The sequence below is a fragment of the Pygocentrus nattereri genome, chromosome 15 (genome assembly GCF_015220715.1).
Source record: "Pygocentrus nattereri isolate fPygNat1 chromosome 15, fPygNat1.pri, whole genome shotgun sequence".
NCBI classification, from domain to species: domain Eukaryota; kingdom Metazoa; phylum Chordata; class Actinopteri; order Characiformes; family Serrasalmidae; genus Pygocentrus; species Pygocentrus nattereri.
In genome coordinates, this window is record NC_051225.1 from 29,589,648 (window position 1) to 29,607,349 (window position 17,702).

General features: G+C 38.6%; 1 protein-coding gene across 2 annotated transcripts; it reads right to left on the minus strand.

Moving 5' to 3' along the window:
* Positions 1 to 450: 450 nt before the first annotated feature.
* Positions 451 to 17,194, minus strand: atp8b3 (ATPase phospholipid transporting 8B3). Of its 2 annotated transcripts, XM_017716782.2 has the most exons (29): positions 17,017 to 17,194; positions 16,680 to 16,749; positions 16,499 to 16,564; positions 15,530 to 15,621; positions 15,041 to 15,154; positions 13,363 to 13,461; positions 12,078 to 12,139; positions 11,784 to 11,856; positions 11,636 to 11,706; positions 11,242 to 11,333; positions 10,926 to 11,084; positions 10,570 to 10,658; positions 10,148 to 10,341; positions 9,357 to 9,565; positions 8,820 to 8,842; positions 8,577 to 8,733; positions 7,733 to 7,921; positions 6,909 to 7,021; positions 6,534 to 6,698; positions 5,427 to 5,538; positions 5,252 to 5,327; positions 4,852 to 4,966; positions 4,463 to 4,649; positions 3,788 to 4,011; positions 2,973 to 3,056; positions 2,668 to 2,892; positions 2,381 to 2,519; positions 1,984 to 2,114; positions 451 to 1,547 (listed from the first exon to the last, which is right to left on the minus strand). In XM_017716782.2, exons 3-29 carry the CDS (start codon positions 16,533 to 16,535, stop codon positions 1,260 to 1,262), a joined length of 3,519 nt encoding a protein of 1,172 aa, XP_017572271.1. In that variant the 5' UTR covers positions 16,536 to 16,564; positions 16,680 to 16,749; positions 17,017 to 17,194; the 3' UTR covers positions 451 to 1,259. The 2 variants fall into 2 exon arrangements, with proteins under 2 accessions (XP_017572271.1, XP_037401080.1); XM_037545183.1 differs by having other exon boundaries at positions 16,680 to 17,194.
* Positions 17,195 to 17,702: the final 508 nt, after the last annotated feature.

Consider the following 17,702-nt stretch of genomic DNA (forward strand, 5'->3'; position numbering starts at 1 on the left):
GGAAGCCAGAGGCAATGTGGAGGACCCTTTTGTTTAGAACTAATGGAGACTATTGAGGAAGAGGAAAAACTGGAGTAATAACTGTTACAGAATAAAACTTAAAAAGGGAAATATGGGTAAATTGCGTGTTTGTAAATGACTGAATAAAATCAATTGTATAAAATCAGTTGTAAAGCTGTTGCTACATAGACTGCATTTTCTTTCTGTTCACTCATGAAAAACTGAAAAGGCAAAGCAAGAAAAGTTTAATCTATTATGCAAAAAGCTTTTAGAAATTTTCATTTTGGACAAACCTTTTGTGATCCTAAAGCCTATCTTTGGGTTGCTATCTTATCAGTATTAAAATAATTCATTTACAGGGTGGGTACACAAATTCTAAAGTCTAATTAAATTCTTTTTTTCATACTTTTTTAAGACTTTAATTAAGGAAAAATAATGCCACTTCCGTTGTTTCAATGGCTTTATATTTAGGTTTTATTCAAATCAATTGGTTGGATATTAAACAGTGATACATGCTTTCAAATACAGTTAATGCATGATGTGCAGCTCAATAGTACTCTTCTCAATTTCCCTCTGTAGCTCCACTAACTGCTCTCTGTTTTCCTCAAGCTGTCTTTTCAGTGTATTTGATTTTCTTATCATACAAATATTGGATCGATATTTTTGTTTGGAAGACTATTCTGAAGCATTTTAATCAACATGACTCTTTTCAATTCAAACTTAAGGTATAATCTTAGAATTTATTACCTCGGTAAAAAAGTCACATTTATGACAATAACTTATTAAATCTGACGTTTTAAAACATTTGAAGGATCCGCAGGAACCATGGATTTATCAGCATGATGCTAAATCATGTGCAGTCCATTTCTTCAGCAAAAGAAAAATATCTGTACATGGGTCCACATATATGAATGATTTTATGTGTGGAGCACAAGTAATTTTAGCTACTTAGCCAACTTTGTGCAAACATTTTGAGCACTTTAGAGTACTTTGGATTTATGCTTTTCACTCAGTTAAATACTTCTTTTTTTGCTGGTTAACAGATGCTGGGGTATTTAAGTTTCTTCAGCCATACTTTAGGTCCTATCAGTGATAGTATGAAGTGCACAAAATGAGCACATTGCCATAAGCAGACCTAGAATTTTACATTGCTTGGTCAGATAAGCTGTTGCAAGTGGTTCAAATTGCACAGTCAAACAGGAACTGAAATCCTGAATCCTTTTTTTGTCTGGAACTACCAGACTAAGACTTACATAAGTCTATTCTGTCCTGTTCAAGGTAATGCCATGCTGAACGTTCCCAGATTTGTTTTCATTGGACTTCACACCATTAGCAGCTTCTGCCTGAGCTATTTGTGGAGAGTCTGCCCTTACTGTGTCCTTTGCTAACTTCCCATCCAGAGGGGGCACTGTAGAAAGGGGCCCAGTTCCCAAAGTCATTAGTTTTCCAAAGCCTTTTCCTTGGGACATTGCATAGGATGAACGACGTTGAGGAACACCTCTCCTGAACCATGACTGCAGCATAACTGGCTCCTCTGACGAATGGATCTAAACAGCGTGGATTAAAAACTTAATATAAGGTGCAACACTAAAACACTCAGCTGTGTATTGCCAGTCACAGGTTATGCAAGAAATACACTACTGTTCAAAAGTTTGGAACTCCTTGCAAAGTAATGCCATAGAAGATACCACAGAAATGGCTTTGCAACAAAGCGCAATACGATATCCACCACCTGGGATACCATAGCAACAACCTAGCAACAAAGAATTCTATTTCGCTACTGTTTTTGTAAATCATACACATTTCTAAATATATTCAAAATATATTCCACCAAGATTATTGAAGAAAAAAATGCAGAGATCAAAACAAATGGAAATCGCATGTTACAGCTACTGTGAAAAGACGTAATATGACAAGGGATTCCGAACTTTTGAAAGGCAGTGTGTTACCTACTGTCACAACGTTTATGAATTGGGTTCTCACCTTGTGTTTGTTGGCGTTTGTTAGCACCACATTTAGGGCTCGCACTGTAATGGAGGGAAGGACAGCAGTGCAGGTGGTCAGAAACACAACAAGCCACACCACAGGGTTGGCAAAGGCATTTAGTGATGCTCCTGTGAAAAGAAACAAACACAACAGTCCATCTTACTCTGCTTAATAACAGTAGACTAGCAGTTCAGTGTGCAACTGATGCTAATGAGCATTTCTGAATCTATGAAACTAACAACAGTGGAAACAATTTGGGGCTGACATTGTTTACCATGCAATTTCTGTCTAGACAGCTAAATGAATTTTTCAGATTTGAACATTCTTACATTGCTGCACAAATGGATTCACCAAGAAAACAATGGATGGATGGAAAATCTGATCTTATGAATACCAAAGAAGACGTAGTCGTGAGGGAAAGCTGTGAACAGACGAGGGCTGTGAAGAATCAGGGTGGACAGAAAGAACAACACCTGGCTGAGAAGCACTGTGGCAAAATTATACTTGGTCCAGAACTTGGTCTCTAAAATCATCTGGGAGATGTAAGCAGAATCCAGGATTAACATCAACATGTTCAAAATAACCATATATTTCTGGCGAAATTGCAGAGGACAACAGATTAACTGAACTACGGTGACTATTTAAATGAAATGAATTTAAATTAGGTCTGTGAACAGATACCTCAATAGTCACTGAGAATATAGCTGACATTTCCACAGTAACAGCCAAAGTCTGATAGTCCACATCCGTGTACTGGAGGACTCCCACAGGTAAGAAGAAAAGGATGATGGAGGTGTAGATGGAGTAGAGCAGTGTAGAAAGCAGGATTAAAGGGTTTAAAAATTCATTCCTCTGTCCAGCTGAGTAGGCCTCTGGCCAGCGAAGAGAGCTCTCAGCACTCATATCCTGTACCACAATGCATTTTCATGTAAATCAGACAACAGTATGAAAATCATCTTTTCAGATAAATTACTATTTTTACTCACCTGTTCGAAAAAGCCAAGGCACTGAACAGGCAGGGACGTATATGTGGTGGTGTAGAGGGCAATAAACCAGCTCTCGTACATCGGCTGAGTAAAAATCAAAATACAACAAGCAAGAAAATACATGGTTAATTCCAAACATTCCTGTTAGGTAAGGCCTCATAGAAAATTCATCAAAATTCCTTAAAATGAGAACACTCCATTTTTTTCTTTATATTTACATATACAGACACACTTAAAAGTTCGAACTGAACACCTCTTGTAAAATGATGCTTCTTTGAATTTCTAAGTGAGCATAAATGAATGCATCCTCCAGAGAAAAGAGACATTTTGAAAAAAAAAAAAATATTGTATGTTAAATTTAGCAAATAAACAGTAATTGTGGCAAAATGTGTTTTCTGTAGAGAACATTAACTAAAATTCACTTCAATCAACAGAACATGCCATTCAACCAGGACTGTCCAAACCTTAGCATATGACAATAAATACTGTTAAAAATGGCACATACCTTATTATATACAATTAAACAAGCTGAAATTTAGGGGTTAGAGTTTGGCACAGCCACCTATATATTTATCTTATTACTAGCCCAATTAATTCCTTAGGCTTAAATAGATTAAAACAAAATCCCTGTAAATTGTAAAGTCTTAATACTTAACTGTTTTTTTACTGTGGGACCAGAGTTTGATACCGTTTAGTAGAATGGTCCATATACAAGTTAAGAACATTTTAGGAAGAGTGGAGCATCTAAATATTGTACTTCAGAATGAGCTTGAGTCCACCAGTTAAAAACAGCTGTGAGGAACCTGGGGGTTTACCTGGGCACTGAAGCCATTGTACAAGCTGAACCAGATGTGCACCAAAGCAAAGCAGGAGGTTTTATAGAGGAAGTAGCGCAGAAAGCTGCAGATGCGACGGTAAGACCAGCGGCCGTGGACCAGCAGCAGTCTACGCAGGAAGCTAAACTGGGCCAGAGCAAAGTCTGCATTCTGTACGGCCTGACCGCCCTCCACACCACATAAGCCCACTCCTATATGTGCCGCTGCAATGACATGTAAGAGAGACAGAGAGAGAGAGAGAGAGAGAGAGAGAATGACACTGTTCAGGATTTGAGTCATTATTGAGAATTATTATTGGATTATTGGGTTATACATGGTATAATAATATAACATTATATAACATATTTGATAATATGTATATACATGTAATACCAAGAGTAATCTTTTGTAAGACAGTCTTTTGTCTCTAAAAGAGTAACTTTATCTGAGAAAAACAGATAAAAACAATTCATTAATGAAAAATGATTCATTAATGATATAAAAAAGAAAAAAAACAAGTAATAGATTTGCTTTCTGAATGTCTATAGAGCAGTTCACCGTGAATTGTTTATAGCCAGCACTTTTAAATGGTGAAGAAAAAAAAAATCATATGACAGCTACAAAGAAGCAACTTCTGTGTAGTATGTTACTCATGAGTCCCTCTCCCATCCTTACTCTTAATCATATTCACATCATTGGCACCATCTCCTATCGCCATGGTGATAGAGGAAGAATACTTCTTGACCAACTCGACCACCTCTGCTTTCTGTCCTGGGGTCACTCGGCAACACAGCACCGACTGGCACTGATTGGACAGAGACACAAACCTGGCACCCATCTCAGGTGTCTTGATCAGTTCTGCCTGTAAAGACATCAGCTGATGGTTTGATCTGGACATGAAGTAATATTGTAAACAAGTTATCACAAGTCATGCAACTCAACTTATCCTTCAGACAAACTACTGACTCCATAGTCCAGAAAGTACACGGTAACACGACCTGTTATGCTCTTCAACATAAATTGCAAAGTTTTTCATGGGTGTAGTCACAAAATCAAATACTCACAAGCTCAAATCCACCAACGACAATGGCAGCTTTACCACTTTTATCTGTGTTCCAAATAAGAGACTCTTTATCCTTATGGAAATAGACATCTGCAGTGGGAGACTGAAGAAGCTGTCTGAATGTGATATTAACAATTACTCCATAGCTGCACTGGCTGATTAATAACAATAATAACAACAAAACATCTTATATACATATATTATAATATATTATATATCATTATATACATATTATCACACTTTTGAAAACTGTTCAGTGCCACAAAGCATCACCTACAAAGAGAGCAGAGCCCAGCAAAGAAGCATATTAATAACAAACACTGAACACTTGCAAGCAAACAATTACATTTCTTATAATAGATACAAATGTGTACATATATGCATGAAAGTATTTGCCTGACCTCAGCTCCTCGCCTTGGAGCAATCTTGTATCTGGATCCATCAACTTGCAGGCATAACCCACGTTCACAGCCGTTTCTATGCATTTGGACAGAAAGGAAACAGTCAGGCATTTCTCCATCACTTCTGTAAGCTATGCTATGCTTTGACTGGTGGTCCACAGAGGAAGTGCAGTACCTGTCTTATCTCCAGTTAGCACCCACACCTTCACCCCTGCCCGTCGGAGGCTAGAGATAGTCTCAGGAACGCCTTCCTGCAGACGATCCTCGATGGCTGTCACACCTAGCATCTGAATAACAAACCAGCCATATTAACCCTAAACTCTATGGATCTATACGTGGGCCTACACCTGCTCAATTTCATAATTATGTAACTTACATATCATCACTTTCCCAAAAACAAGCATCTCATAAAGTGGTAACAAAAAATGTTCTTTATTTTTAATGTACATCAATTTTTTTTCTTAGTAGTTTGGAAGCATTTTTATTGGTCCATTGATCATAAATTTGTAATGTCTGTCTGACTGGACAGTTGCAAAAACTTCAAAATTATCAGAGGAGGTTCTCTAATGTCATTTGTAAATGATCTGTCAGGCTGATTTACACATGATAAAGTATCAGCCTAGATACACTGGTCAGGCACGACTGTCAATAACATGCTCATGTCTTTTACTATGTTTTGCTATTACATTACCATGAGGTTGTTTCGGACATAATTGCTACTACTGAGGGAGCTCCAAATTCACACATTGTCAGACCAGAATTACTGTTGTCAGACAATAAATATTTAACTATACTGGATTTAGGTCACAGGTCTCAAAAATCACAGTTCCTCACCAGGTAAATCTAATCCAAATTAAATAAAATTTCATAGTAGTTAATGAATATTTCATTCTGGATACTAAATTACTCATTTTAAGATTTATAACTGAAACACAATCTTAGGATTATATTTAAAACTTTTCATCCATAGATAACAACACAGTTTAGTTATTTCCCTGTTTGAACAAGTATCGGAGGTATGTTAGAACAGGAAAATCACTGAACTGAGCTCGACTGGAGCCCTCAATGAATGAAAAGAAGTACCCCTGTTTTAGGAACCCGGTTCCTACTAACTGATTGATTAATAAGCCCATGTTTAGTTGAAGTGGATGTGTCCAAACAGGGAAAAACTTAAAATATGTAGAGCAGGAGGAATACAAGGACAGGGTTTAGAAGCATGGAAATAATAAACAGTAAATGAAAGCCAACAACATAACAGTCAGTGATGGCTCTACTCCTGTACCATTAGCTCTTTTTCCATGTGTTCATGCAGCTCCTCCAGCATGGTCTCTCGGTGAACAGTTGCTGTGGCAGCCTCGCTGAGGGTGTGGCTCCACTCTGTCCACTGAGCCTCAGACACACGACGAACAGCCACACACAGCGTCCTCAGACAATTCTGTGCAAAAACCTGCCAACACACACACACACACACACGTGAAACAACCACAAGCTAACCCCATTTTGTTCTGGGTTGTGGTAAAGCAACATAGAAGCCAAAAGCAGCATTGCATTTTTGACACACATAAGTTGCAGGGTCGGAAAGAAAGTTGGGAAGCAAAGAAGGCTTGATGAACTCAAAAGTTGACCCAAAACTGTAAGTGGAATGAATCGCACTGACCTCCAAAGCTTGCTCTGTGCTCTCCTGATGTGGACTATCCTTTCTCAGCCGCTCTAGAATAACAATGTCTGCACCTTTACAGTACAGCTTCAGCTCTCCCTCTGGTGTTCTCACTACAGACAAACGAATACATCCACAAAATAGTTTAACCTCTTAAACCCTCTTAAGTCTTACCATTAAGAGTTATTGTTATTATTGACTGTTATGACTTATTTGGTAACTACTATGCGATGAATGCAAATTTTGTGGTTATGGGTGTGACAAATTAAAGTGTAAGTTAAACACACAGACTCATGCAGTCTGCAAGAAACCAAACAGTTTATTTTTAAGGTCATGTTAATCTACGGCCTGACAACATTTTGATTAAATTCCAAAAAAAATTATTTTAGTCCGATTCAATACACTGAATACATAAATGTGTCTGGAGGAACTAATTACACAGTAACAGAATAAAGACATTTAAAACAGATTCACTTCTGAAAATAACGACAGAATTTTGGCCAAAAATTAGCACATTTTTGCTATTATAGTCAATGATAATATATTCTAATGTTCCAAAATCACTTGCAGATTGACACATCATGATAAACTGATGCACTTTTATATCATTAATACTCAGACCAATCTAGTGCTCTGTTGGGAGCCATGTTGGCCCATATTTATCAGGGACCTCAATGTTTTGACTAAGGATCACCACCTGCCCTCCATATGTCTGCACTCATCAGGAAGAGAAAAGCAAAACCTGATCATAGCAAACTCTTAAATAACTACAACATTTTCCATAGTGCACTAGAATAAATGGAGGGAAAAGATGGGCCTCTCACCCAACACAGACATGCGCCGCCTCTTGCTGCTGAAATCTAGCAGGGCCAGCAGGTGGTAGTGGCGCGTAAATCCCAATTCACTGACTGTCAAAGAGTCACGTGTGCGGGAGAGAAAGACCCAGCCCAGCTCTCGAGCTGCACACACCAGTGCCTCTTCATCGGGTGACGCAGCCTGATATCGCGGCAACCCTGATCAAAACACATGTTCACTACATTGACATACATTCTACACACAGCTTCTTTATTTCTTGCTCCAGTGCTTGGGTATGTAATTCACAAGTATGCATATATTATAAATAGCCTTCACTATTGTGCCCAAGTTTGGAATCAACATGTTAAATTTTTGATTCAAGAACAATGTATAAAATTGATTAATGATTAATGATTTTAGCACTGTTTAAAGTTTCAGTTTTGTGGAAACTAAGAAACTGTAAAAAAAACAGATGGGCAAGTTGTGTCCAGAATGAAGAGCTGCAGATGACTTTAAAATTAGTGACAACACTTTATAAGCATCAAAAATGAAAGTTTTAATAAATTAATATTTGCAAATTCCATAAATACTTGTTGGGAAAAAAATAAAATAAAAAAATACATCTAAAATATAGTTAATATATTTAAATATACATTGTGGAAGTTACTTTTGTAGGTATTTATTTGACAAGTGGTAAACCATTTAACAGTAGTATATGTAGGTTTATCCTGAAAATCTTCCTACCGTTGAAATTTGTTGTGTGAATTTATGTCCGTCCAATGTTACTTTAGCCATGATTTCTCTTTTTAACTTGCTGCATAGCTACACTCATCATTATTTATATGTTTTGAGTTGTAACTAGGGGCCACTGACCGTCTTTCCACTCGCTCATGACGGTGTGGCACAGTGCCAATGCTGTAAAGAACTCTCGGCTCTCAGAGCAGGACCGCTCCCGCAGCCGTTCCACCAGCCGCTGGTCAGAAAAGCAAAGTCCACCACAGGAGAATCGGTTCCAGCTCAGGTCCAGCAGCTACAGATGAGAGTAGACGGGTGAGCATTGTATGGTCAGAAACAGTCACACAAACTGACATTTTAATTAAAAAATGTTAACCTTACCTTTGATTTTGTTGTTATATCCCCTAAAAGAAATCAAACTTGGTCATAAAGAAATCCAAAGGCAAGTACAAAGGACTAAAAGATGTTTTTACTTTTTTGCACAATAAAAGGATTTCAGCTTGACTTTGGCTTTTGTTTTTTTACATGTTTTTTATTAATAAGTGTAGGGACATCCTAGAATAATAAGCCACTCATTAATCAACAAAAGCACATTAAATATACTGTATGCATCGTGATATGAACAGAAACTGACAGTGATATATACGTTTTTGGTTACTAGGTATATGCATAAAAGAATACAAGAATTGGTGTCTATGTGATTGGTAAGTCTCCTGTGAGTTACTATGTGCCAACATATTTGGCCAATAGAGCCTGACTCTAAGCTGCATTTAAATCCACTGTAAAGGAGAAAAATCAGCATCATCTTAAACTACTCTGATGCACTTTTGCAAGGCACTGATCACAAGGTTGCCAGTAACTGAGGTCAGAAGTAGACCATTTTTTTGGTGATTTGCTGAGGGGAAGTTTTAGACTGACCGTAAATTTGCCCAGCGATGCAGCACTGGCGAAAGAGTAGGCGGTTCTGAGTGAGTGTTCCTGTCTTATCGCTCAGCAGATGGCCCACCTGCCCAAGCTCCTCATTGAGAGAGGTAGTGCGGGCCTGAGCAGGCCTGTCATTCTCTTCCCAGTACATCTCAATGTCCCAGCCAATCAGGAGGCAGTGCACCACATGAACCAGCTCAAACCTTGGGAAAGTAAAGCACCATAAGTCAACAAGTTAAATACAAAATTTACATTTAAAAAAAATTCACTTTAACCTTATGTAGTCAATTAGCCTCAGTATGGTTGTTCTTCTAACAAGTATGGAAGCTTATTCCCCACCAGGTAGTATTAAATAGACTTTTTTTTTTATATCTAATATCGAGATGGCTTATTTTTAATATTTAAAATCGAGATGGCTGCTACTGTTTAAGCCTAGGCAACACAAATATAGATGTAAACAGTATGTCACACAGTGTTAGTAATCAAATGAGCAAGTTTTAGATTACTTAACAACTTGACATGGGTTGAGGCAAGTACGTAAGCTGAAGATTCTTTATGCTTGCATTATGCTAATTGGTGAGGCATAAGCAGCCATTATTACTTAGCTACATTAGCCTTTTAGCTCCTGTGCAAAACACAATAAAGTAAGCATTGGACACTACATGTCCTGGCTGATCAACTACATTTGAGGTAAATAAGATTTTTTTGTTGCACAATTTCTTTAAAAAAAGAAAGTGGACACATTTTAGAGGCAAAGTCAGTTCATGTGTACTGAGTGGTATTACGTGATGTAGAGGGATATGGGCATGGCAGGGCTTAGTAAGATGATGTAGCCCCAGAAGGTCAGGAAGCCCCGATATGCAGCGGTAGCATTGCCCCTTATGGCAGATAGAACCTCAATATTTGGGGAAATCAAATGCTCAAACAGGCCACATCCCACAGCCAAGAGAAGAGCAACCGTCAACAAGGAGAGAACAATCTAAAAGAAATGGCACAGAACAGCACATCTTGCACTTAAACCTGCTTAAACAGGCCACAAGCACCATGCATAATATCCTGTTTGCTATATATAATGCTGCACACTGTTTATCGCTTTCATCAGTAATGTCCGGTTCAGACCTATCACTGGCATGAACTTGTTGCATGATTAGTAGCTTTTGCAGAGCACAAATGCAACAGTGACAATTAAGCTTCAGTCGTTTCTTACCGTCACCACCACTTTGTTAAGGAATCTCTCCACTCGAGTCTTCTTTACTTTCAAACTCCCGCAGTTCCTGAGGATTTTGCTGTCTGAGCCTGACATATAGTTGAAGAGAAAGTTTTTCCTCTTTAATCTTTTTCTCACTCTGATTGATGTACTACCATCCAAAAGTCTGTTATCAACATTTCCAATTACATAGAAGACAATGTTGAAATAAATGTGTAAAATGAATCTGTGCAAAATGTGAAAGCTGCAAAAATGAATAAATAAATAAATAAATACTGAAACGTTGTATACTTTGTATCTATGTGAGTATCAGTACCTTTTTGTTCTACTGAGAATTTTAAAGAAAGGATGTATACCTGTGTATATGGCCAGTCCATACACAGTGTCAGTGTTGCGCAGGACTGTTCCCCTGAGCAGGATGTGGTCTGGGTCCAGTAGATGGCACTGTCCTCTCCAGTGTAGCTCTCCCCTGAATGAGTACAGCTGACCATTTGGCTCCTCGCACCACACAACTCCTGATAAAGAGAGAGAGAGAGAGTATTCAATGCTAAGTTAATATTCATGTAAATGCACATGTATGAGTGTAAATGTAAAGGCAGAGAGAGACAGACAGACAGACAGAAAGAGGGGAAAAGGGAGTGAGTGAGAAAGAGTTAGAGTTACTCCTCTAACCGTCAAACGGCAGAAGAAGCTCCTCTGTTCGACCACTGGTCAGTTCAGCGTGGGTGATGTTCAGGGCCTGGCGAAACTTCAGGTTTGTTTCTCTGCAATCAACAAAACAAAGCTTGCAACAAGCAGGATATAAAAGTCAGGCCTTTGCTGTCCACTCAGTGACAACTGGAGCTCACTTGTTCAGTCATAACAAAAGGGTCTGAAGTACAAACACAAATGGACAACAAGATTCTCTATATCTAACTAAAGTGAACACTGGTCTGGAAGGTTTGGACTGGTTTGCCTGAGACTGATGAATCGATTCTTTTTGGGATTAACTCCTTGCCCTGTTAGTTAACCTGAGAGCTAGTAGAAAACCCAAACAGCTAAGAAACCTTTCTGGCCTTGTTCTTACCCATCGATATCAGCAGTCTCAACATAGCACAGACTGTGGGGTTCGGTACTGCAGAGGAGGAGCAGGTCTGCCTGGGGGAAACAGAGCAACATGTTTAATACCTTCTCTACACACGCAGACACAGACATATAACTACTCGCACGCTCACCGGTATAACCTCGTTCTTATGAATCCGCAAAACATCTCCAACGCAGACATCCTTCCACTGAGCTGTTGTGAAACTGCAGGAAAAACAGTTATTTTCACCCAATACACAAAACTAATCAATGTAAACTCAGGAGATTTAAGTTAGCTTCGCATTCTCCAGCTTCTCGTTCGAGTTTTCCGTTCCACCTTAAATGTTGTAGCCATTCCATTCGGGGCCTAGACTGTGTATCTGGCGCCAGTAACCGAGACACCATTTAAGGTGGAACGGACAAGTCCAACTGCAAAAAAGACTAACCCCTGGGTAGTTAGGATGTCACAGGGTCTTCTGTTAATCTTAGCATCACTGCGGCGTCGCCCCTGAGAAGCACACGAGAGGTAGAGAGAAACACAGAGGACAAAAAAAAAACCCTTTAATTCGTTTTTTGTTCTTTTTTTACACAATAAGATATAGAATATCATAAGAAATTATGAGTTAACGTTACTCTTCAGCATAAGTTGTCTCCGCTGTAACGTTAATGTGGTAACCAAGGCTAGGTGCTCAGCAAAAGGTCGCTAGTTAGTTAACCTAACCTAGGTTAGCTAAGCTAACTTAGCTAGCTAGCCAAATGAGACTTAAATTAAAAACTTCACCCTCATTTTGTATTCAGCAAACTTGGTTAATTTAAGTATGACATTAAGACATCATAATTTTAGTTTAGAAATGTATTTATTTAGCTGTTTAAATGTTGTTATTTAGCTGTTTTTATGAACTTTAAGTGTTACCTATATTTAGCATTATTATGCTAGTATAATGCCTGTGTTTTGAGGTTCTTTGGCTTTGGCTCTTCATTGCAATGTCTTGGTGTTGATTTGATAAATAATTTAATACCTGTCAGCATAAGGTAAGTAACATTTTTACAGACATAAGTGATACTTTATTAATCCCACAAACAGGGAAATTCCACCTCCACATTTAACACATCTGTGAAGTGAAACACCACATATACACTAGTGAATAGACACTTACACTAGGGGGCAGTGAGCAATTGGGGGTTAGATGTCTTGCTCAAGGACACCTCAGCCCTGGGGATTGAACCGGCAACCTTCCAGTCACAGGGCCAGTTCCCTAACCTCCAGCCCACAACTGCCCCAGATGTCTCCCATGCCCCAGCATGCCCTACATGTTAAGGTTTTGCCACGAAACATGACATCAGATTCAAGTGAACAATTTAACATTAGTAAGAGGCACATAACTAGTTCTTAACTGAGAAAAATTTTAAATATAAAAACTAAAGAAATTGAATGTTTTGTGCTAACTGTTATTTGACTTGACTTGATCAGTTTTATCTGTTCTAGTGTTTTCCCAGTATTGAAGATTTCTAATGAGAAATATATCATTTAAAAACAGCTGAATATTCTGTTCATGAAGTGAGGGAATTGTCATCTAGCTACAAAAAAATTATCGTCAAATTTAATTTACCAATAACTAAAATTCTAAAATAAATTCACTTTTATTTTCAGTACTGTTTTTTTTCCCTACAAAATGTATTCTTGCAGCATGATCCGAGTTCTTTTTCACCCTTTCTTATTTACTTCCTCACCAGGTCTGTGAGCAGGTCCTTGGCCCCACGCACTGTCAGGACAGTGAGCAGTGGCAGCATGGTGATGTACCAGGGAAGAGTGGCAATGACAGAAACACACTGGTGATCAGAAAAACAACCATACATTATGCCAGTAAGCTATGCAAATCGCTGCACACTCAAGAATGCAGTCCTACTCTTAAAACAACACAGACTGTGCAATTACTAATTAGAACACATTTTCATATAAAAAACTTCTGAATGTACTGCCTGGGTTGAATTAAATTATAATTGTCTGTGATAAAGTAACCTTAGCAGGACACACAGATGTATTAGTAAAATATACTGCATGCTGGTTTCAGCACAAGTGACTTGAGAATGTGTCAGCATTTAAAGATAACAATAAACAATAACAATAAATCAAATATGTAGACATTTACAGTGATGAGCCAAAACATTATGACCACTCACAGATGACGTGAATAACGTCAATCATCTCATAATGGCGCATGCCAAGGACTGGGATATATTACACAGTATGCAAACAGTTGGAAATGGTTTGATGGCCTGAGCTGAGGGATAAATCATTATGGTCAGATGACCAAGTTGGAGCATCTTCAAAATGGCAAGGTTTTTAGGTGTTCCCAGTCAGCAGTGTTGGTGAGTAACTACCGACCGTGGGCCAAGAGCACAAGAGCAATTGATTCTGTCCCGCTTGGTCCAAACTAACAGAAGGGCAACTGTGGTACAGAAATTTTTTATGATGGTTACGTGGTAATGTGTCACAACACAGTGTATCCCACCCTGTTGCATGGCCATGCTAACCCCCATTCACCTTTGAAAATGTCTGCATTGTTGGAACTGGACCTTGGAGCAATGGACAAAGGTCTCCTGGTCTGATGAATACTGTTTTCTTTTACATCATGTTGATAGCTGGGTATGTGTGCACCATTTACCTGGTGAAGTGATGGCACCAGGATGCCCTGTAGGATGAAGATAAGCCATTGGAGAGAATGTGATGTTCTGGGCAGTGTTCTGCTGGGAAACCCTGGGTCTGGGCATTCATGTTGAACTAGTACTTTCATGGCAGTGGTGTTCCCTGATAGCAGTAGCCTCTTTCAGCAGGATAGTGCACCCTACCACATTGCCCACATTGTTCAGGAGTAGTTTGAAGAACATGATGAAGAGTTCAAGGTGTTACCCTACCCTCCAAATTCCCCAGATCTCAATCTAGTTGAGCATCTGTGGGATGTGCTGAAACAACAAGTCTGCTCCACTGCTGCCTCACAACGTACAGGGCTTAAAGGATCTGCTGCTAACATCTCAATGCCAGATACCACAGGGCATTTTCAGCGGTCTTCAGTGGGTTGGAGCTGTTTTGGCAGCACACGGAGGACCAATATAATGTTTTGGCTGATCAGTGAATGTATAAATCCTGATGTAGATATGCTTTCTAGGGAAGTGAAATAATACATATGCAAATATAATATTGTAGAAAACCATAATAATATAAGCAACTCCTTCTGCACACAGCCTCAAGCACTGGGTGCCATCTATTACTCTTTATATATGGGCTACTGTTTCTACATACTGTTATTTCAGTATTCTTAAATGAAACTGATTTGAGTCAGTGAACATGCCTTTTTCTTAGTAGTACATAGGAGCATTTTATAAATGAGCAGGACATAAAACCACAGACCTGCATGATCACAATAAGCAGGAAGAAGAAGTTTGCTGCTCGCTGGAACTGCTCGTATAGTGTGAGGGGCAGGAAGGTCAGGGCAGTGTACTTATAGCTGCGAATCAAGTTGTCCTGGTGACACAATCAAAAAGTGGTGTGTTAGCAAGAGGAAAAAGTCTGGGGTGTGCTCTTAACCTCTTAAAGTGCAGGTATATTATTCTGTCATTAAATTATTAAGACTTATTGTTCAGTAGCTATGAATGAAAAAGACAAGTAACTGCTCCTATGTCAACATCTTATTCAGAAACTATGAATTATTCAGTTGGTACTATGAAAGTAATATGTCTCTCATTTGTTTGTCTATATACAGTTTAAGAGCTAAATTAGGCATGGGTCTTGGCGAAAGGGATTATACCATGCTAAAACTTTTAAAACTACTCCATATATTCCTGAGAGCTTTCTTTAAAGGCCCCCTACTACCCCCTTTTTCAAACCATGTCTTCTTACTGCGTAACGCCCCCAGCGGAAGCACAGGAAAGACTTGCGTCCCTGGGGTTTATGGAAGTATCTGCAGTTGGCACGCACCTCCCAAGTTATACCTGAGAGAAAAAAGGGCTGCATTTAAAATATAGCTCAGTCCAAGGCTAGATTTAACCCATTTTGCAAAAGCCAGTTTAATTTACAGTAAAAATGGTCATGAATTTATTTTTTACTTTTAAGTGAAAATTTAAGTTTTTGGTATTTCTTGTTGCCACACTTTGTGTTTATTACAGCTTCCATTCTTTCTGGGAGACTTACTTTCAGAAAAAAGTTTTAAAAATCTACAGGGATAGTTTTCCACACCTCCAAAGTTCACTCTTAGAAGTTGTTTGTTTTTTTTCTGGTTCTCACAATCCAAATAATCCTAAACACATTCGGTGATGTTGAGATCTGGACTCTGGGGTGGTCAGTCCATTGTTCTGAGAGCATCAGCAGCTTCTTTGTTTGATTTGAAAGTTTCTTGTGTTTTGTCTATTTGGTTTTAATGGTAACAGCTTATTGACAGCTACATGTCCTTTCAGACCTATAGTATTGAGTTGTATTCTTACAGTGGAAGGATGTACAGAAAAAAATAGTTTTTTAGATCTTAGGCAAGATCTTGAATTTTTTCTCTCAAAGATGAAAGCTTTTTAAGAAGTGCTGCTTATCTGATGGTGACAGTTTTGGTGCTCTACCTGCTGTTGCATGGTTGTTAGGACTCCCATTTTCTCTATACTTTTTAATATATTTTAAACTTTAGTTTTGGAAACTCGTGTTTTGTTTTTTATTTTACTTTCATTTTCTCCTTCCTTATGTAAGTGGATTATCTTACAGACAATCAACTGTGACATCATAAATGTTTCCTGAAAATGAATGACATGTACTTAATAGGCGTTTTAACTGGATGTTAAATAAATGAAAGATCATTTTGGACTTTGCACGCTCCATCGTACAGACCTGTTCCCTTTGAGGATGAGGTGCCCCTTTTGGCCATGATGAATGTACTGGCAAAGACGGAATGTTCTGGAAGGCAAGAAAGTCTTCCATGTCTATAAATGAGGCCAGTTTAATGGTGGAAAAACAAGTAACTACTCAAATGTCAACTTTGTCACTCATTACACATTGTTGCTATGCTTACCTCGTCACAGACAGAGACTCTTCACACTTCAAATAGCTGTGTACTGAACTGTCTGCTGCAGAGCATTGAACTAATCAAAGATTATGTTTAGAATTATATCACACCACAGAACTGTGTTGAATTTGACATGTTAAATAGAAGCTCACCTTGTCAACCTTTAAACTTATTTAAAGCATGTTGAGTGAAGTAGAAGAATATCTTTCAAGAGTTCTAGCATGCACTTGATCCACACAGTCAACGATACACACAAACTTAATGAACCCGAGTCACAAATCTCATTAGCAAAATGACTTGCTAGATGATAATCACTGGGGAGTCTCACTGATAAACACCTTACCTGGCAATTGTTCATAGCTGCGACATCTCGAGAGGGGGTTCTTTCCTCATGTTGGTCTCCAGTGTCTCACCTACACAAATTAGATATTTGATTTGATGGACCAAAAAGTATTGTTAACTTCAGCTAATTAACATACACAAAGCTATATATTTAAATCCTGATCTGCTTTTCCATTCATCCTTATAGGATTTTTCATAACACGGACGCCTCTATATGCTGCATTTCACTTTCCTCCTCTTTCTTCCCCGAACTCTCTTGAACTGATTTGGGAAATAGTGTACGTGCAGGTAGGAGAGGGAGGAGACTGAAACATGATAGGGGCAAGGTTAAAAAGAGGAGGAGAAAGAAGACACAAACACCTGCTCAATGTCCCAAGAGTGTGCAGAGAAGACAGAACACTGATTCATAAAGACCCCTAGGAATGGCACAGTACTTAAATGCACTGCTCAAAAAAATAAAGGGAACACTTAAACAACACAATATAACTCCAAATAAATCAAACTTCTGTGAAATCAAACTGTCCACTTAGGAAGCAACACTGATTGACAATCAATTTCACAGCTGTTGTGCAAATGGAATAGAAAAACAGGTGGAAATCATTGGCAATTAGCAAGACACACTCAGTAAAGGACTGGTTCTGCAGGTGGGGACCACAGACCACTTCTCAGTACCGATGCTTTCAGGCT